The sequence below is a fragment of the Mustela lutreola genome, chromosome 3 (genome assembly GCF_030435805.1).
Source record: "Mustela lutreola isolate mMusLut2 chromosome 3, mMusLut2.pri, whole genome shotgun sequence".
NCBI lineage: Eukaryota > Metazoa > Chordata > Mammalia > Carnivora > Mustelidae > Mustela > Mustela lutreola.
Genome location: NC_081292.1, coordinates 178,924,434 through 178,944,280, shown reverse-complemented (window position 1 = coordinate 178,944,280; position 19,847 = coordinate 178,924,434). Strand labels below are relative to the sequence as shown.

General features: G+C 42.2%; 1 protein-coding gene across 3 annotated transcripts in view; it reads left to right on the top strand.

Annotated features, from left to right (window-relative positions):
* Positions 1 to 3,387, top strand: part of ACSL3 (acyl-CoA synthetase long chain family member 3) — a 67,811-nt gene extending 64,424 nt beyond the window's left edge. For all 3 annotated transcript variants that reach the window (XM_059167905.1, XM_059167907.1, XM_059167906.1), the window contains one exon: positions 1,876 to 3,387. In XM_059167905.1, coding sequence (XP_059023888.1) covers positions 1,876 to 2,033 — 158 coding nt within the window. In that variant the 3' untranslated portion in view covers positions 2,034 to 3,387. The remainder of the gene's footprint in view (positions 1 to 1,875) is intronic.
* Positions 3,388 to 19,847: the final 16,460 nt, after the last annotated feature.

The following is a 19,847-nucleotide window of genomic DNA, read 5'->3' as shown; positions in this document are numbered from 1 at the left end:
AGTTTTATAGTTTCAGCTGTTACATTTAGGTCCACGGTCTATTTGAGTTCATTTTAATGTGTGAAGAAGGGATCCAGCTTCATTCTTAGGCAAAATTTGTATCAGGTTTACACCTGAGAAACAGTTAGTAGTTATCTATAAAGAGACTCACTGTGAAGAATTGGTTTATATGCTCTTTGGGGGTTGACATAGGCAAAGCTGGAAATCGGTAGGGCGGCTGTTTGGCAGCAGCTGGAAGTCCGACCACAGGCAGAATTGGTTTTTGTTTGGGGACACCTCAGCTCTGCTCCTGCGGCCTTTTCAGTCCACCAAACCAGACCCGCTAAGATGATCAAGGATAGTTTGCCTCACATAAAGTAAACTGGTTGTAGACTTAATCATTTATGTACAATGTGTATTGCGTTAGAGTTCTATTGACTAAGTGGGGACACTAGCCTAAGCTAGTAGATACATAAAACTGACTTTTCCAGTCTATCATTGCTCGTCTGCTTGGCACCCATGTACATCTCCTGAGAGCATAGTTGATTTCTAAGTAAGGACAGTAACAAAGACTCCCGCCTCATGCAGTAAAACTGCCCAGCAAGCTGAAAATACATTAACCTTTTTTGCAGAAGAGGATGCACACCCCTTGAGCGGTTTTTGCTCTTATTCAGTGATACGTAGTTAGCTTTTTAATACTTATTATGATAGGAGAATAAAAGGGAGGAAAATAAAAATATTTGCTTTAACATATATACAAACACAACAAAACAAGAACCATTCCATAAGTTCTGAGGTCCAGGCCTTGCTGCTTTTGCTCACAGTGGTTTTCCCTCTAGGAGAACTCTCCCGAAATAGCTTTAGTCTTTGAAGAAGAAAACCTTGTTATATCTATGTTTATAAGTTAGAGTTAATATATCTCTTTTGCTCCCAAGGTACGTACACCTTCAGTTTAGTGAGCAAGTGTGCCTGTGTGTATGGTGTGTGTGTGTGTGTAATCATGGCTAGCTGTTCTTCTGTTTGTCCTTGTTAGATTTTATACCTCTTGAGAACAGAAACTATTCTGTGTTTCTTAAAGAGTGTTTAAGAGTGTTTAGTAAAACGCTTTACACAGTAATTTTTTTCAATAAATGTTTGTTGAATGAATGCTGGAAAACCTCTCCCTTTCCTCCCCATCTGCATCCCTCCCTCTCTCCGTCCCTCTCCCTGCGTCCAGCCCTCTGCGACTGAGACTCTGACTGGTGTCCAGCAGTATATAGAGACAGAGTAGTAAGCAAACATTCTGTCCTCATAGCTTATGCTGAATATGCTGATTTGATGACAAGATTCTCTTTAAACTTTATTACTTTTTGGTTTCTAAAGTGATCTCCTTATAATAAACTCAGTACGTAGGTGTGTGGCATTTGATTTTCCTTAATCATGGATCTTAACCTCTAGAGCTGTACAGTTTAATAACTTGGTGTATAGTTGTCCTACACATCTGTGTGCATAACATTTATCTGCTATTAAAAAAATCCGAAAACTGCATTTTTTAAGCCTAGCAATATATTGCAAATATCTTTATACACCCTACCATGTAGATCTTATTTTTAATGATTGAATTTTATTCCATTTTATGCCTGCATCATAAATTAATCTAATTTACTCTATTGATGGCCATGTAGATTTTTTAAACAAAAAATTTTGCTTTTATAATTCTCATACATATCTGTATGTATCTATTTACTTCTAGTGTTTTTGAGGGATGGCTTATTTAGAAGCAAGGTTCATGGGGTGTTGTGCATTTTGATGGGCGCTCTAAGACTTTAGAAAAGTTACATTGTTTGCCAGGAATTTTAATTGCACGTTTTTTATGCCTCTGCATTTACATTTCCCCCCACCCTTCCACCATCTCAGCGAGTCTAGAAAAATTCGAAATTCCAGTAAAAATTCGTTTGAGCCCGGAACCGTGGACCCCCGAAACTGGTCTGGTGACAGATGCCTTCAAGCTGAAACGTAAAGAGCTTAAAACACATTACCAGGCGGACATTGAGCGAATGTATGGAAGAAAATAGTTCTTCTCTTTCAGCATCGTTTGCTGCAGGGAGCTCAGATCAAATAGGAAAATACTTGAAGTACATGTCTCCCAACTGTGAGGCAAACCCCGTTCCTCGTAGTAAACCTAAGCTGTTACTTCTCCTGACGTCGCCTGTTCCTTCTGACGTCGCCGTTCTTACTGATGGGATTAGTAAAACATTAAGACAGCAAACTGGTGTCTGTCTCTTCTTTCTTCCCCCTTTCCAACTTACTAGGACTGCACTTGTCAGCATGAGGACTTTGAGTCATTTTGGGGAACAGTGATTTTAAAACCTCAAGTTTTTAAACATGATTTATATGTTCTGTATAATGTTCAGTTTGTAACTTTTTAAAGTTTGGATGTATAGAGGGATAAATAGGAAATATAAGAACTGGTTATTTGGGGGGCTTTTTTACTTACAGTATTTAAAAATGCAAAGGTATGGATGTGAAATTATGTAAATTCAAACGCTTATGGATCAAATCATTGTTGAATAAAAGATTTGTTGCTGTGTAATTATTGTCTTGTATGCATTTGAGAGAAATAAATATACCCATACTTATGTTTTAAGAAATTGAGACCTTGTGAATATATGCCTGACAGCGTCTTCTATATATATTTATTTTTTATTAGGGAAAAAAATGGAAGTTTGATTGGTGCTGCATGAAACAAGATAGCACTAGGGGGTCATGTTTAATAGTAAAGAAGAATCTCAGCAAATGTAGCACTGGTGGGTAATTAGTGGCTTACCCTCAGAATAGTCAGGGTCTTCTAGTTAGCTTTGAAGCTAGGAAAATGTCCAGACCTTTTTAAGAGTTGGACGCAATTCCAAAAGTTAAGGGATTTAAGAAGCAAAGGATAGAAAGCTATTCTTTATTACATCAACCATATGTACATTGAGTTGTTTATATTTATAGCACCTCAATCGTGGAAAGCTACTCTGTCCACTCTGATGCTTTTAGTTTAGATGTGTAATGTATCACATTTCAAAATGAGGATTTTTCTCTTGATAGTTTGCACTGGTATGTGTGTGTGAGAGAGTGTGTGTGTTGACAACTTATTAAAAAGGCACCTTATCCTTTCTATGAAACAGAACTTTTTTACACTAGAAAACAGAAACATAGAGAATGTTTCTGATACTGGCATTCGTACTAAGATATATGAGAATTTAACTTTATACTGAGGTGAGTTAAGATTTAATTTGTAGGTTTTTATGTTACTGTGGAAGTTAAGATTCTAAAAACACTGCTTGTATGTACATGGTAAGTCTTCATATGTGTTGCTTGTCTTGTATTTGAGCATTATCAAGAGTACTGTTGCACCATGAAGATGTGTTCAGATCAAGACTTCAAGACTTCAAAAAAAAAAAAAAATAGGTACCATGTTTTCTTATGTCCTCTTGGTTATTTTTCAATTCTTAGTTCCTTTAGGGATCACAAGGCTAAAACAAAGAAAAGAAGTAGATCTGGGTAGGATAGTAGGAGTGCTGAGACCCAGGACTCTGTAGCTTTTGGTCATGTTGCACACACACCATATTTGGAGATACCGCATATGGTGCTCTGTTTCAAACTTTTCTTGTATTTGTTTATATTTGCATTATGTTTTGAGTGTGTTTTTCCTTGTCATGGTTTAAATTTATTCATAAAGTTTGGGAAAACTGCCAAGAAGTAAAACAATGAAAGGCATTAAACAGAGCTTCTCTGTCAGGATGTTGTGATCTGAAAATTAAGTTGGGGTGGGTGGAGAATTTGTTTCTGACGCTTTAGCTTTAGAATGTCTGCTTTCAAATGATTTTTGAGAAGTTGTGTTTAGAAAAGAAGGTTCAGTGCTTCAAAGGGAGGGAGAGGACAAGGGAATCGGGACTTGAAAACCGTGTCGGATGAAGATGCAGCTTATCACTGATTCTGGATACAAGTTGTTTCTATTCAGAAGCCTCTAACAGGACTGATTTAATTTGCATTTTGTTCCATTTTTCTCATTTTTTGGAATTCCTTTCAGTCCTAAAATCTCAGATGCCAGGTGTCAGATGTCACAGCAGAGTATGAAATTACATAAAGTAGCGTCCCCTTTCAAACAAGTTCCTCTCTGACCCACACCATCTTCAGTGACTTGAAAAATGAGACTTTTTCATCTGAACTTTTCAAAAAGAAACAATTGGTTTAACAACCAAAACCAAAAACAACCACCTAACAATGAGGATTTTATTAAAATACTGGTTTTAGCTTGAAGACACTTGGGGAGGAAAACTTTGAAGAATGTCGAAGTCAGTTGCTAAATCTAATACATCTGAAAACAGACTATAGATCCTAAAAAGAATGATTCTGAAGAACTTGTTTTCTGGAAATGAGTTACATAAGACTTCTCAGCCTTGCCCATGACAGTAAGTCTGAGGGCTGATGGCGGCTACCTCCCCTTTTCTCTCGGCAGCCTTCCCCACCTCTCCTGCTGGGGATTTTTTAGCTTCAACTTTATTAGAAAGGTTTTTACCAACAGCAGAACAGAACAGAACTGTAAGTGGTCTCTATTAAGTACTGCTTCGTTTTTTTTTTTTTTTTTTTAAAGTAATGGATCTAATACCATGTTCTCCAAAGCTTGCATTTTTTCAGCAATGTTTAAAGATTATCCTGGAATAATTTTTTTTTTTTTTTTTTGCTGCTAAAATAAATTTTTGTAGTTTTTAAAGCAATTATTTCCTGTGATACAACTCTAAAATTTAAAATCTCTTGTCTGTGAGTTCGTTCTTTTTGTAAGAGAATTATGTACATCTGTGATGTTTTAAAGGGGATCCACTTTTAACAGTGTACATACTGGACCACGCTGAAATGTAATGCGTCCTCTCTCTACGCTTAACAGTTGGTTATTCACTGGGAGCTCATTTTGGATGTATTCTTGGTTACTGCTGTTTTCTGCCTAAAGAAGTGTATATCATAAAGAAGCAATATAGCCACATGGTATGGACTATTTATTTGTAAATTGACATCAAGTTTGAAGAATAAAGATATGGAAAAAGTTTCTGATATTAAAACAATATTTTGTGTTTTTTTTTCCTCAAAAAAAAAAAAAGTCTCTATAATATAAGGTCAAACTTAAACTGACATTCTTGAAATACTTGTTTTGAAAAAAGAGTTTGGGGAATTTACTTTTCTGGCCTAGCCAATCCACTTGAAGGCAAATACTGTACTTTAGAAATTCTGGTCTTAACCTACTTTGTTTCTGGATAGCATTCCTCTGATCTCCGTTTCTCTAACCCTTCCTGATGCCTCCTTTCTATTTTGGGTGTGCCTACACAGATTATCTGCTGTCAGCATTTAAAAATTAGTGCCGTTAAGATGTTTTCTACACATAAAATATTCACAAATTATGGAATTAGAGATCCTACAATTTGTGGGAGAAATTAAAAGCAACATGGCGGCCATAAATCTGGGTTTTATTCCTACTTTTAATCCTGTAATTGTGAAAGAATTGTTGCCTGCTGTGATATCTCAGAACCGCCCCCCCCTTCAACACCACTTGATGTTTGTTTCTGACAAAAACAGATGTATGTACCTTGATAGCAACAACACTTCTATAAAAGCAGGTCACTGTACAGAATCCTGCAACTGTAAAAAAGCAGCTTTGTGTGTTGTGCATCAACTTAAATATTAATTGTGCCTCATTTCTGTCATTAACTGCTCAGATTGTTACTTTAAACTTTGGTAGCTTAATGTTTATACTACACTAAGTAACACCTATGATTTTAGGTGAGGCAGGTCTCTGTTGTCATGAAAAGATACAAGAACAGTCTACGTTTACATATATAGATAGCCTGATTTAAGTGATATCATCAATGTGACCCCCTCTCCCCCAAAAACAAAAACTTGCCTCTGATTCTAATCTACTTGCAAGCATGTAGACTCCAAGGTCACATCTGTTTGGAAATCAGCTCCAGCTCCAGTGCTTTAATAAGGGTCCATGGGCCCCTGAATGGGCATTCAATCACTTTCTTGATTAAATTAAAATGTTAACAAAATTATAACCACAAGGCATATATGTGTTGAACGTTAGATGCATTTTTCTAGTTTAGACTTTCTGGAACCCTTTTCATCAAACCTTTCCATTAGCATCCTTATTGAGTGATACTTTTGAATAGTGTTGACTTGGTGGGAGTCATTCAGAAGCAACTTTTCCATTTGGTGATTCCTTGTCAATCCTGAGTTCTTTGTAAAGAGAAATCCTGTCGTGTGAGTTCTCTGTTACACAATAAGATGGGGCCTCTGATTAAAACTTTTTCTGCATGGATTACCTTGTAGAAATAGGGTCTCTCTCCAATACGAGTTTTTTGTTGCTGAAAGTTTTTCTGCATTCACAGATTTTCTCTTAAAATTTAAATTCAGTTTAGTCATATGTATTCATCACTTGCATGTAACACCCAGTGCTCATAATATCAAGTGTTCTCCTTAACCACCGTCCGCGAATTACCCCATCCCCCCACCCAGCTCCCCTCCAGTTAGTTCCCTATACTCTCCTATGGTTTGCCTCCCACTCTGTTTTTAATCTTATTTTATTTTTCCTTCCTTTCCCCTCTGTTCATCTGTTTTGTTTCTTAAATTCCTCATGAGTGAAATATATGGTATTTGTCTTTTTTTGACTGACTTTGCTTATCATAATACCCTCTAGTTCCATCTGTGTCTTTACAAATGGCAAGGTCTCATTCTTTTTTTTTTTTTTTTTTTAAAGATTTTATTTATTTATTTGACAGAGATTACAAACAGGCAGAGGGGGGGAGGAAGCAGGCTTCCCGCTGAGCAGAGAGCCCGATGCGGGGCTCAATCCGAGGACTCTTGAGATCATGACCTGAGCGGAAGGCAGCGGCTTAACCCACTGAGCCACCCAGGCGCCCCAGTTTCATTCTTTTTGATGGCTGAGTAATATTCATGTGTGTGTGTGTACACGCATTGCATGCATATGTATATGTGTGTATATAGGCTATTGTTAATGTTTGCCATAAACATTGGAGTGCATGTACCCCTTTGGATTAGCATTTTTGTACCCTCTGGATAAATACCTAATAGTGCAATTGCTGGGTCATAGGGTAGTTCTATTTGTAACCTTTTGAGGAACCTCCATACTGTTCTCTAGAGTGGGCGTACCAGTTTGCATTCCCACCAGCAGTGTAAGAGGACTCCTGCCCTCTGCACATCCTTATCAATATTTGTTTACTGACTTGTTAATATTAGCCATTTTGACTGGTGTGAGATGGTATCTCATTGTGGTTTTGATTTGTATTTTCCTGATGCCAAGTGACGTGGAGCATTCCTCATGTGTCTGTTGGCCATCTGCATGTCGTCTTTGAAGAAATTGTCTGTTCATTTCTTCTGCCCATTTCCTGACTGGATTTTTTGGGGTTTTTTTTTGGGTGTTGAGTTTGATAAGTTCTTTATAGGTTATGGATACTAGCCCTCTATTAGGTATGTTATTTGCAAATATCTTCTCTCATTCCATAGGTTGTCTCTTAGTTTTGTTGATTGTTTCCTTTGCTGTGCAAAGCTTTTTATCCTGATGAAGTACCAATAGTTCATTTTTGCTTTTTGACCTCAGGACTTCTTTACAATCTGAAACAAATTACTGGCAAAATTCTTGAGGACCCTAGAAAGCTTTGATTTATGTGGCTTACATCTCGATATTTTTAAATCATGGACTTTTTCGTTCATAAGTGTTTGTGCTTTACCAGGAAATGTATAGAGTTTTAAAATCATTCACTTTGGGTTTCCTTAATGACCACAGTCATGTTAAGATAATCTTTTTTAAGTGAGCGTACGGGTCCGTGGGCTGGGGTGTAGGTATGTCCCTTGTTCCATCCCCGAGTCCAGCTTTCCACGGAGGAAAAACATCGTAGCTTTTAGCAGAACACAGCTGTGAAATTTTTGCTCTGTGATACTGCACAGTTCCACAGTCTCCATCAAAATAGGAATGAAAAACCCACTGCTATGTTGCCCAAATAATGTGATGCCACAGCTTTCCAAATTCTGTTTGTAAAAGCCTATAGTTCCAATGCCCTTGCACTTTGTCTACCCTCACAGTCCTGTACTGGATGCTGTCTGACCTCAGAAGGGTTCTGTGTCTGAAATGGGAGGCCAACTGAAGGTCAGAATGAGATCAGAGGATGGCTTTAACAGGGGGCTGGGTGGGCGTCAGGGGAGGGGCGCTCAGGCTGGGTTGGACAAAGACTTTCACGGTGAAGTTGTTTATAGTAACTGTCGATTGGAAACACCCTACATGCCCTAATATCTAAATAGCTAAATGTCATATAACATCCATTCGACTGATCATATGGGCAACAAGTGTTTACACAACTTCTTATATCATGAGGATTATTTCATATTATGAATGATTTGGGGGAAGAAAGTTGGAATCAAAATGTAGAGGCACTTCAGGTCAAAATGTGTGTGTGTGTGTCCCAAGATCCTGGGATCATAACCTGAGTCAAAGGCAGATGCCTAACGACTGAGCCACCCAGGTGCCCCAACTTTTGATTTTTTAATCTCATTGTATTTATATTAGAGTGTTAGTTTCCTAGGGCTGCTGTCACAGAATCCCTCAAGCTGGGTGACTGAAAACTGAAGAAATCTGTTCTCACTGTTCTGGAGTCTAGGTGTGTTGGCTTGGCCATGTTCCTTCTGAAGTCCATCAGAGAATTCTTTCCAGCCTCTGCCCAGCTGCTGGCGGCTTGCCATGATGTGTGGCAGTCTTGGGCCTACAGACCCATCGCCCCGGTCCTCCCCATGGCCGCCTTCTCCCCGTGTCTTCACATCATCTTCCCTCTGTGCATCTGTGTGTTCAAATTTCCCCTTTACATAAGGACACAGTCGCATTACCCTGGTCGTCTGCAATAACCCTAGTACCTCCAAGTAAGGTCCATTCTGAGATACTAGGAGTGAGGACAACGTATCTGTCTGGGGGTGGGGGTGGGGACACAATTCGACCCATAGCACCCCTTTTTTTTTCTTTTTTTTGAAAGTGTTCTTCCAATTATACTTCTTTTTAAAAGATTTTATTTATGTGACCGAGATCACAAGTAGGCAGAGAGGGAGGCAGAGAGAGAGGGGGAAGCAAGCTCCCTGTTGAGCAGAGAGCCGGATGTGGGGCTCGATCCCAAGACCCCGAGATCATGACCCGAGTTGAAGGCAGAGGCTTAACCCACTGAGCCACCCAGGTGCCCCCCCAATTATGCATTTTGCTTATCAATTTTCTGTTTATTCCACCTTTATAATGTGATATTTAAGTATCTATCCCTGTCCTCTTGTAGTAAACATTTTTTTCTTTTGTGTTTCCTTCCCTTTTCTGTATATTTTAATTTTCATGTTATCAATCCTCGTGTTGACTGCCTCTGCACTCAATTGGAATTTTCCTATTTATGTGGCACTTTTGTCTCCATACAGCTCTTTAAAAAATTTTTTATGCATACTTGTTATTTTGTTTTAGATTTATTTTAGATTTGTTTGAGAGAGATCTTGAGATAGAGATCACAAGTGGGGGCGGAGGTAGAGGGAGAAGACGACTCCCTGCTGAGAAGGGATGCGGGGACTTGTTCTCAGGACCCTGGGGTCATGACCTGAGCTGAAGACAGATGCTTAATCAACTGAGCCACCCAGGTGTCCTGTATTATAATGTATTTAATCATTCTTTCCTTCTGGGCTTTTAGGTTATTCCAGAGTTTACCACTACAATCAATGTGACAGCAAAGGGCCCTTACTAACACTTTTGGGCATAAGTGGAAACTCACATATAGGACAGTTCTTGAGTAGTGGAAGTGCTGGAGCAAGCCTTAGAAGTTTTGCAAGCAATCCAATTGTTATTTTATATTGAGTGTATATATCCTGACTCCTGGGGTAAGTTTAAATTCCCCAGGACACGGAGGTTTTAGCAATTCCTTTCATTCCGCAGGTCTAGCGTAGGATGTCTTTCTTCTCTGAGATTCAGAACGTTTGCTCTGGGACCTTCTTCATCAGTTAGCCTTTGCCCAGGCTAAAATGCAGGCGGCCAGGAGAAAGAAGGTGTGGGATGTGAGCTATTAGGATTTTTGGTCACATAGTTCTTCCCTCCCTCCCTCCCTTTTTTCCCTGATGATAAATAATAATCTCATATGCCTTTTGAGTCACTTGGGACCTTGTTTTGTCCTCCCCTTCCCAGGAATACTCTAACAATGAGGGAAATAAAAACCTACACAGTATCATTCATCAAAAAGAGACGTGCTGGCGCTCGGTGGGGAGCCCCAAGGCAGCCCTGGCCGGGTGGATCTCGCCTCCCTCCTCCGCAGCATTTACAGGAAGCGGCAGGGACTGCGTGGAGATAATGGATGCTTCCGTGCCCCCCATTCTCCTTCTGTTAATCACCAGCCCTGGGATGCCGGCCGCGGTGCATGCTGACGTCTGCCAGCTCCGTCCCCGGCTTCCTGGCTTCCCAAAGTAGCGCAGACCCCGAGCCTTTCTCCTAGAGAGTCGTGGGAACCTGATGCAACAGAATATGCTATTGTCACAGGTAGAAGAGGTTGACGCAGACTCACCGCAGCAGGACACCCACGATGCCCAGTCACCAGCACGCCCTTGATGTCATAAAACGCATTATGGCTATGGAAGAAAAAGATGAATTTTACATTGCAGTTTGAGGAACAAGAGTTTTATGCTGGGTCTCCCTTCCTTCTTCCCCAATCCTTCCTGTTCTTTCTTTTGCTTTAAAGATACAGAAAAATGGGGCGCCTGGGTGACTCAGTGGGTTCAGCCTCTGCCTTCAGCTCAGATCATGATCCCAGTGTCCTGGGATTGAGTCCCATGTCGGGCTCCCTGCTCAGTGGGGAGCCTGCTTTCCTCCCCTCTCCTCTGCCTGCCTCTCTGCCTGCTTGTGATCTCTCTCTCTCTATCAGATTAAAAAAAAAAAAAAAAAGAAGAAGATACAGAAAAATGATGTCAGTTTTATTGCAAAACCTCTTGAGAAACCAGGGTCTCTAAGACACTAATAATTCTCACGCTTGGGAGTTCCAGAGAAATAATAATTGTAACAGCTAACACTGAGACTTTGCCAAGGACATTAGGTGTGTTACCTTCCTCCGTCCCCGCGATGGTGCCCTAAAAATGGGTGTCCTCGTTCACTGCCCCATCCCTGCCCTGCTGACCCCTGATGCTCCCGGTATTCTGCCCACCTGCTCTGTCACCGGTGCCGCCGCGGGCCTGCGCTGGGGGCCGAGCATGGCACTGCCCACCTGCCGCGATGGTCAGCGAGACAGTGACCGCTCCGCCGCTGGCTCCGGGCGGGGCGCTTCGTCGGGGACGGGGTGGAAATGAACACGTTGGATATGTGCCGGCAGGAAGATCGCGGTACTCCGCGAAGGGATTTTTGTTAATTTTGGCTCAGAGTAGGCCACCCGGTCATCCCGTTCCTGACGCGGCAGTCATTCCACTCAGTTCCGTTCGCGGATGAACGTGACGACCACGCTTTCCCAGGCAGCGGGTTCCTTTCTCTTTTTTAAAAACAGCTTTATTGGGGTAGAGTTGATATACCATAAGATTCCCTTATTATTCCCTTATTATAAGTGTGTAATTTAATGATCTGTAGTGAATTTATAGAGTTGGGCCACCATCGCCACCATCTGGTTCTAGAACATTTCCTTGACCCCCCAAGGGTGCCTGATGCCCACTTAAAGTCACTCTGGGGGTTTCCTTTGCCCCCTCCTGCCCCTTGTTCTGGACTTTTAAACCATTTCCTAGGGAGGGAGGCAGAATTTGCACTGTGGCCCCCTGGTCTTTCTATGAGGATTCCAACAGATGCCACATAGATCAGTGTTGGAGATGCCCATGCTGGCGAGATGGTACTTGGACCTGAATCTATGCAGGTTCATGGGCCAAAGCATGCTGTCTTCTGGTCTGGGCCCTGCTAGGCTGTGTCCTGAGATCCTTGCTTTCCCCATTGGTCAGAATCCCACACATCTTTCAAGGCTGAGCTAAAACTCTACTCCTTTGCAACGTTTTCCCTCACCACCTGAACGCTCATTCCCACCTCTGACTTCTCACTGTCTTGTACTGTTTCTTTGACAATTTCTTCCCTTCCCATTTCTCTTTTCCTGGAAGTCCTATTAGCTAATACTGGATCCATGGATTAATTTTATAGGTCTCTTATTTTTTCTATCATCTTTTTTATCTCTCGAGTGTGGGACCTGATTTGGGGTAGATTTTATTTTCCCAAACCTTATAATGAATATTCTGTTGGCAGTATTTTAAAATTTTTCAATAGCTCTTATTTTGATCTATGATTTTCTTTCTTTAGATAGCATCCTATTTCCGTTTTATGGGCACAGTTGCTAATGAGAGTTTTCGTTTTTTTTGAGTTCTTGTCTGTAACCTAGTTTTTCTTTATATTAGTGGGAGTCATTAAAAAAATGACTATTGAAAACAATCTCTATCCTGGAAGTTCATCCTTGTGTCCATTCAGAGTGGAGCACGAGGCAATGAAAGATCCTGTATGTGGGCAAAAGCTTTCCATTGGAGGGGGTTGCCTCTGCAAGATTGAGGGCATCCTAAATGCCATTTAGGCTCCTTGAGGAGCACTCTAGTGATTAGCCTGGGGCAGGGGGAGGGGGGGCAGAGATTTCCAGGGAGCGCAGTGGGCAGAGCAGCTGTTCCTTGTACAGGCCTTCACCTCACTATCTCGATATTCCTGCTGTGTCTGAGTCCTCAATCTCCCCAGAGGGTTTGGCTTTTTTCTGGAATGTACTCCCTTCCATGCAGATTCTAAAGTCATGATTTCCTCCGATCTTTATTCTAAGATCTCTCCATCCAGCCTCTGTCTCCCTGATGTTTGTTGACTTCACTTCAACAATAGCCGTTCATTTATTTTCCTTACTGTGGTGGGCTTATGTCCTGCAACATTTTCTTGCTACCATATTAATGAAGACCAAGGAGAGGGGGGCACCTTAAATGCACATATTCAACCCTCCATTGAGACTGGAAGTCCTCCCTTCGCTACCTGTTATTTAATTAAACTATTCAAATCAGGATAGTTTTCTGTTGATGGGACTAAATTCCAAAAAAAATGTAAAGCTAGATTATGATCTTGCATGGGGATGGGATGGGGTTGATTCTGTATTCCATAGAACCTGGCCCCAAACCTTTTATTCGGTATGTGCTCAATATATGTTTATCAATCAAGTCAGCTTTACCATGGAAGCCCATCGCGTTTTTATCTGTCCTCGCTAGCGTGATTTCTCATAGAATGGATTCGCACACATCTGGAGAGCCATTCGGACCTCCCTTTTATGGCCTTTTATATTTTTAGTCTTGACTATGCTCTTTGGCAGGATTTGGGAGTGATAAGAAAATAAGACTGAGTGCCCCCTGTGGAGAGACTCATACTCTGTCATTTGTCTTCAAAGTTGCAGTCCTTTTCGCTTACTTTCCTCCCAGGTGAGAGCATAACCGGGGCATCTAAGTATCCCCTTATCTCTTTTTCTTTTTGTGTTCACCAGGGGGACTAGGGTATTTCCTCTGGAAGTCCCAGAGTTCCCCAAGTTAGGGGCACCTTTCCCTCTTTCCCCATGGCTGCGAACAACCCTCTCTCCATACTCTGGTTTGCTCTGGACATTTTTCCCCTCAAAAAAAAAAAAAAAATTAAATTGGTGGTTTCCTCTCATCCAAATAAAAACCATCCAAGCGGAGCAGCGTGACATGGTCCTTAAATCCTGTAGGTCACATTTTTGGCAAATAGCTGCGTCCTGCGACTGTCATTCCCATGATGTCCGGCTTACTCATCATCCAATGCATGATATTTTCTTGTTCTGGAATGTTCCATCTCAATTAAAATTGGAGGAAAAAAAGTCGTCCTTTTACATTGTTAATAGAAAAAAAAAAAGTACATTGTGGAGACTTTTCTCATCAAGACTACAGAAGAGAGAAATTGCCTGCCCTGCCCTCCCACCCCGCACCCCCCGCATCCCCAGGGGAGACACATGGTCCAGAATGCAATCAGCTCAGGAGGAAAGCCGGAAGCAGTATTTCTTATTTGGAAAAATTCATTGCAATATCTTTCCTTTCTGTGCTTCAGGGACCAATATAACTACCCAATTAATTTACAACATCTATTCATACTTTTTGCCAAGTAATTCTTAACAAAACCACAATTTAACACATTTGGAATGAGAGGATCTGGTAGAAAGGACATTGATTTGGGGGTCAAAGGAAGACTTGGCTCTGAATGGTAACTCAGCATGGTTTTCTGTCTAATTATTGTGCTAAATTACAGATAGCACCAGACTTAACATTTTAACCCTTTTTAAGTGTACCGTTCAGTGGCATTAAGCTCATTCACGACAAGCCACGGCCACCACTATCCATGTACAGAAATTTTGCATCTTCCCCGACTAAACTCTGTCCCCACTGAACACTAACTCCCCATTCCTGCCCCTCCCCAGGTCCTAGTAACTAACATCTCTTCTACTTTTTGTCCCTGTGAGTTGAATTTGCCTGTTCTCAGCACCTCATGTAAGTGGGACGGTACATACTCGTTTTGTGTTTGTCTTATTTCACACAGAATCATGTCTTCAAGGTTCCACCCATGTTGTATATTGCATCAGAATTCTATTCCATTCTACAGTGGCTGGGCAGCTCAGTCAGTTACATGTATGCCTTTGGCTCAGGTTATGATCCCAGGGTCCTGGGATGGAGTCCCACATCGGGCTCCTTGCTCAGCGAGCGGGCAACCTGCTCTCCTTCTCCCTCTGCGGCTCCCTCAGCTTGTGCTCTCTCTTTCTGACAAATAAATAAAATCTTAAAAAAAAAATTCTGTTCCCTTTAAGGCCGAATAGTGATCATTTGTATGTTTATACCACATTTTGTTCATAGAGTCATCTTTTGATGAGTATTTGAGTCATTTCCCTTTTTATTGTGGGGAATAATGCTGTTTTGCACATCGATGTAGAAATATCTGTTTGAGTTCCTGCTTTCACTTCTTTTGGGTGCATTCCCAGCAGTGGACTTGCGGGATCATATGGCAATTCTGCATTTTGCTTTTTGAGAAATCATTGAATTGCTTTTCAGTCAGCATCCTTTTATGGAGAAGACTTAGGCTCAGAGAGGTTAAGTTACTAGTACACAGAGCTGGTCTCAGAAGAGAGTAATTTGGATGAAAAGGTATGTAATATGCCTCAATAGTGCTTTAAATAGGCTCTTAATAATAATGTTTATTCTCTTCCCTTCTCCTTCTGACGGTAATTCAGGTATTGGGGTCTACAGCCTGAATTTACTTAAAATTCCATACTCTTTCATTTCTTTATTGATATCATGAAAACAATCCCCCTAATCTTGGCCAAAGGAGTCTCACACCTCAGAAGCACAAGCTCCTTTCTAACAATTCATGTGCTCATTTCAGGTTATTGTTCTTGGTCTATAATCTTTTCCAGACTTCGGTGGCTGCAGTTAGTGAATATTGTTTGGGGGTTCTTGAGAGTAATAGGACTGCTTTATAGATGATGGTAATGTAGAGTTTTCACCAGTTAAGACGGATCTAACACCTTTTTCCCTCCCCAATCCCAAATACACAGAATAGAAGTAGTGAGATCCTACTGAACGCAGTCGGACTGAAAAGGACTAAAGCAAAGGTGTGTGAAGTCGAATTTAGAGGCCCCCTTGCCTTTCTTTGTCTCGGGCCTCGCCCCTTAGTGTCCACCTTCAGACCTTTCTTCGAGGCCTTTCTCCTCTGCCCTTGCCCTTCAACACCTGTCTGTAGGTTGGTGTGATTGGAAACAAAGCTGTTGCCTCTCCCAGGAGCTTTTATACCTAACAACCTCAGATGCCCGTGTTTCAGAACTCCCAAGTGCTGAGTTTTGGGAGCCGAAGGTGGGAGAGCCTCTCCTGACGTCACCCAACTCATGCATCGCAGGACATGGATCTTAGCGACTGATGCTACCCACCGTGTTTCCGGACACGGGGACTCGAACCGGATGAAGGTGCTGATTAACGAGCCATTTGGGAGTCATCAAGACTGCGAGTAGCCTTCAGTGTTGTCCTTGAGGGGCCACGTGGAAATTCATTTTTCTCCTGAAAAAGGTTGAGAACCATCTCGGCCAAAGACGGTCTGGGAAGTCAAAGGATGGGGAAGAGAAACGTCTGGCTTTGGGGCTGTGAAGAGACCAGTCAGTAGACGCATTTCACGCCCGCTGGGACCCAGTTGACTGCCCGGAGGTGTAGTTCCCAGACTGTCCACAAGATGGTGCAGAAAGTCTGCTCAAAGCCTGTCCTCGGGCGAACTCTGCAGCCTCCGCCAGAGTCCTGGTGAAATGATAAACCGGTTAGGTCAGCAGGAGGAAGCCTTCACGGAGGCAAAGATGCTTTTTGACATTTTAAGCATTCAGACTGAAATGTGATTAAAAATGGATTGGGTTCCTAATAAATTAAATGCAATTAGTCATTTCATTTAATTTGTACCAAAGCTTCTTGTCCAGTGCGTGGTCTAGGCAAGGGACCAGTGTCAGATAGGGAGAAGAGAAAGGAGGGCTGAGCCCGACCCTGTGTCAGGGATGCAACAAGGCACCCCCTGTTCCTAGACAATCTTGATGCTGAACTGGGGATCTGCTCATTCATCACTGTGGGCATTTACTCCAGACAGCACTTACCTGCGTACTGTGGGAACAGCAATAAAAAAAGAAAAAATCCCAGCCCTTAGACAGCTTGCTTCCTGTTGGGAGGATCAGATAACAAATCAGCTAAGGAAAATAAGTATCATGCCAGATGGTGATACACACTATGGAACAAATATGAAAACCTATAAGTGGAGATGGGGTGGGGCAGCTACAATTTTAAATAGTGTGGCCATGGGAGGTCTCTCTGAGAAGGTGACATTTCAGTAAGACCTAAAGGGTCTTGGGGCAAGTTATAGGGACTTGAGGGGCAGATCATTCTAGGCAGAGGGTATAGCAGAGGTCCTGACTGGCAGACTCCAGGAAGAGTAAGGAGGCCAGGGTGATGCAGAGAGGGGAGATTTGTAGGCTATGAGTCGCAGAAACACTGTTGGGGTTGATTAGGGGATTTTGAAGCAGATGGATTACATAAAACCTTATCAAGACACTGTAAGAACTTTGGCTTCCACCCTGGGATTGATAGGAAGGAGCCTTTGGGGGATTCCCAATAGAGAAGTGACATGATCTGGCTTACATTTTGAAAGGATCCCTCTGGCTTCTGTCCTGAGAAGGGGCCAGAGGTGGAAGCAGAGGGACCAGTGTGATGTTCAGGGTGAGAGATGGTCGTAGCTGAAGCCATCAGTGGTGACAGCAGCGGTCACATTTGGATAAATTTTGGGTCAACAGGATTTGATGGTAGATTGGCTGAGTGTTTGAGAGGAAGAGAGGCGTCAAGGACCATTGCGACGTTACTCCCATGAGCCACTAGGCTGAGCTGGCCGCTAGCAGAGATGCGTTAGGGGAGCAGGGGTTTTGAGGAAAGATCAGGCACTCCGTTTCGGATATGGTGAGTCAGGGATGCTCTGGTGATGTCTGGAGGATGGATCCTGGAGACCCAGAGAGGGTAGTGTCCTAGAGACCAAGGAGGAAAAAGACCAAGGAGGAGGGACATCAGCAGTGTCAAGTCCCGCTGCTGGGCCAGCACACAGCTCACATGCCCAACATTTCTCAAACTCTCTGCTGCAGAAGTTGGGGGTCGATAATCTTTTTCTGGTCGGGGTCCTCCAGTGCATTGCAGAATGCTTAACATCGCCCCTGGCGTCTACCACTAGATGCCTCCCTCCCAGCTGCGCCAACCAAAAATGTCTCCAGACGGTCCTACCCCGCTGATGAGAACCGCTGCTCACGGTCTGAAGAGCTCACATCCAGGGGAATAGGGATCTTTGCCAACCGAGGGGAGAAGAAAAAGCTTCTGGGCAATTTAACTTTAAAGCTTGAGTAGAGAGTAACCAAGGCAGGGTGGGCCCAGGCGACTCAGCCCAGGGAAAGTTCCCGATGCTTGATAAAACGCCTCCACGTAGAGACCAACATCTCCTTTTGGAGTCATGGAAACAGTTACGTATCGTTGTCACCATCTCTTGTTTTAGGCACAGGCATGGTTTCCATGACATCTTTCTTCCCCACAAAGGAGGACGGGAGATTACAGGATTTTTTTTCCTCTGAAGGATGATTTAGGGAGGTTTAGGCCTGACAAGGCCTAGTATACCATTTTAAAAACTGTGATTAAAAAAGAAAAACTACTCCTCCACCCTCCTTACCTCTTCCGCCTCCCCACGCCTGGCATCTTTCCAAAATGATAAAAGAGAAGCTTGTCTTTTCCCCAGCTTCTAGATACAAGGTCAGATTGTTTTTTCCCTTGTTGGAATAAAAGATTAATTTATTGCTTTGCTTAAATCTGACTCAAAATCTCTCCTCTCCTACAATATACACGTACACAGAGTTGAAATACAGCACTCTCTCTCTCCTTTTATTAAGTAGTACTCCACGGGCTCATTAGGAATTTTCCTGAGCACCTATGGGAGTGATTGTTTTTCTGGACGTTTATTTTTTTTTAAAAGATTTTATTTATTTATTTGACAGACAGAGACACAGCGAGAGAGGGAACACAAGCAGGGAAGTGGGAGAGGGAGAAGCAGGCTTCCTGCTGAGCAGGTAGCCCCATGCAGGGCTCGATCCCAGGACTGTGGGATCATGACCTTAGACAAAGGCAGACACTTAACGACTGAGCCACCCAGGTGTCCCTGTTCTTCTGGACATTTAGCCACTATGTTCAGGGACAAACTCATGTTGCGTTTATAAGATTCTCAACAGGAAAAGTGTTCAGCATGAGAATGAGTCATTGGATTCCATTTCGAGAGAGGAGAAGTCCAAACACAGCTCAAGGTAAAGGCCAGGGGCACCTGTTGTTTCTTGCGTTGTTGGTTTTAGCCGTTCTGACAAGTATGAGGTGATACCTAATTGTAGTTTTGATCTGCATTTCCTGATGAAGAGTGATGTTGAGCATTTTTTCATGAGTCTGTTGGCCATCTGTATGTGTTCCTTGGAAAAATGTCTATTCATGTTTTCTGCCCAATTTTTAATTAGATTAAGTATGTTTTGTTTGTTGAGTTTTGTAAGCTTTTTGTAGATACTGCATATTAACCCTTTATCAAATATGTCATTTGAAAATATTTTCTCCCATTCTGTCGGTTGCCTTTTAGTTTTATCGATTGTTGGAATGGACTTTTTGCAACAGAAGAGCAGGAAAACTCGTGGATGAGTAGTAGAAGAGACTGGCTATTGGTGTCACGTTATCTTCTTGCTGGGCAGGCTTCCCAGTGGTGAATTATAAGGAGGACTGTTACTGAGGAGATGGCAGTCAGGTGCAAATTCCATAAAGCTGGGCATGGAGATGGCCCATTCCAGGGGTTCTCAAAGTTGGTCACCCATCACAGTCACTAGGGGGTGCTTCAATCAATAGGCCCACCTCTATACCTCTAGGTTAGTCCATATGGGGTAACCTCACAGCGTCTGTAATTTATAAATGTTTCCCAGGTAATTATGGCCAGCCCTGGATTCCACATTGGGTTTTAGGAGTTATTTGCCTAATTTTCATAGAAACGAAGGGGTTCTAGGTCTTAGACAAGGATGAAGTTCTGGAACTTGGTGACCCTTGATGACCATGACTTTCCGTTTTTAGTTTTGTTTTGTTTCTTTAAATCAACAAGTTTGTATCTAAATGAAGATGATAAGATGAGAATAGATGTACAACTGAGAACAATTATTTTTTTGGCTTTTTGTTTTAAGGTGACTTCTGTTGAGCACGTGGCAAACTTCCGCCTTCCTCTTTTTCAT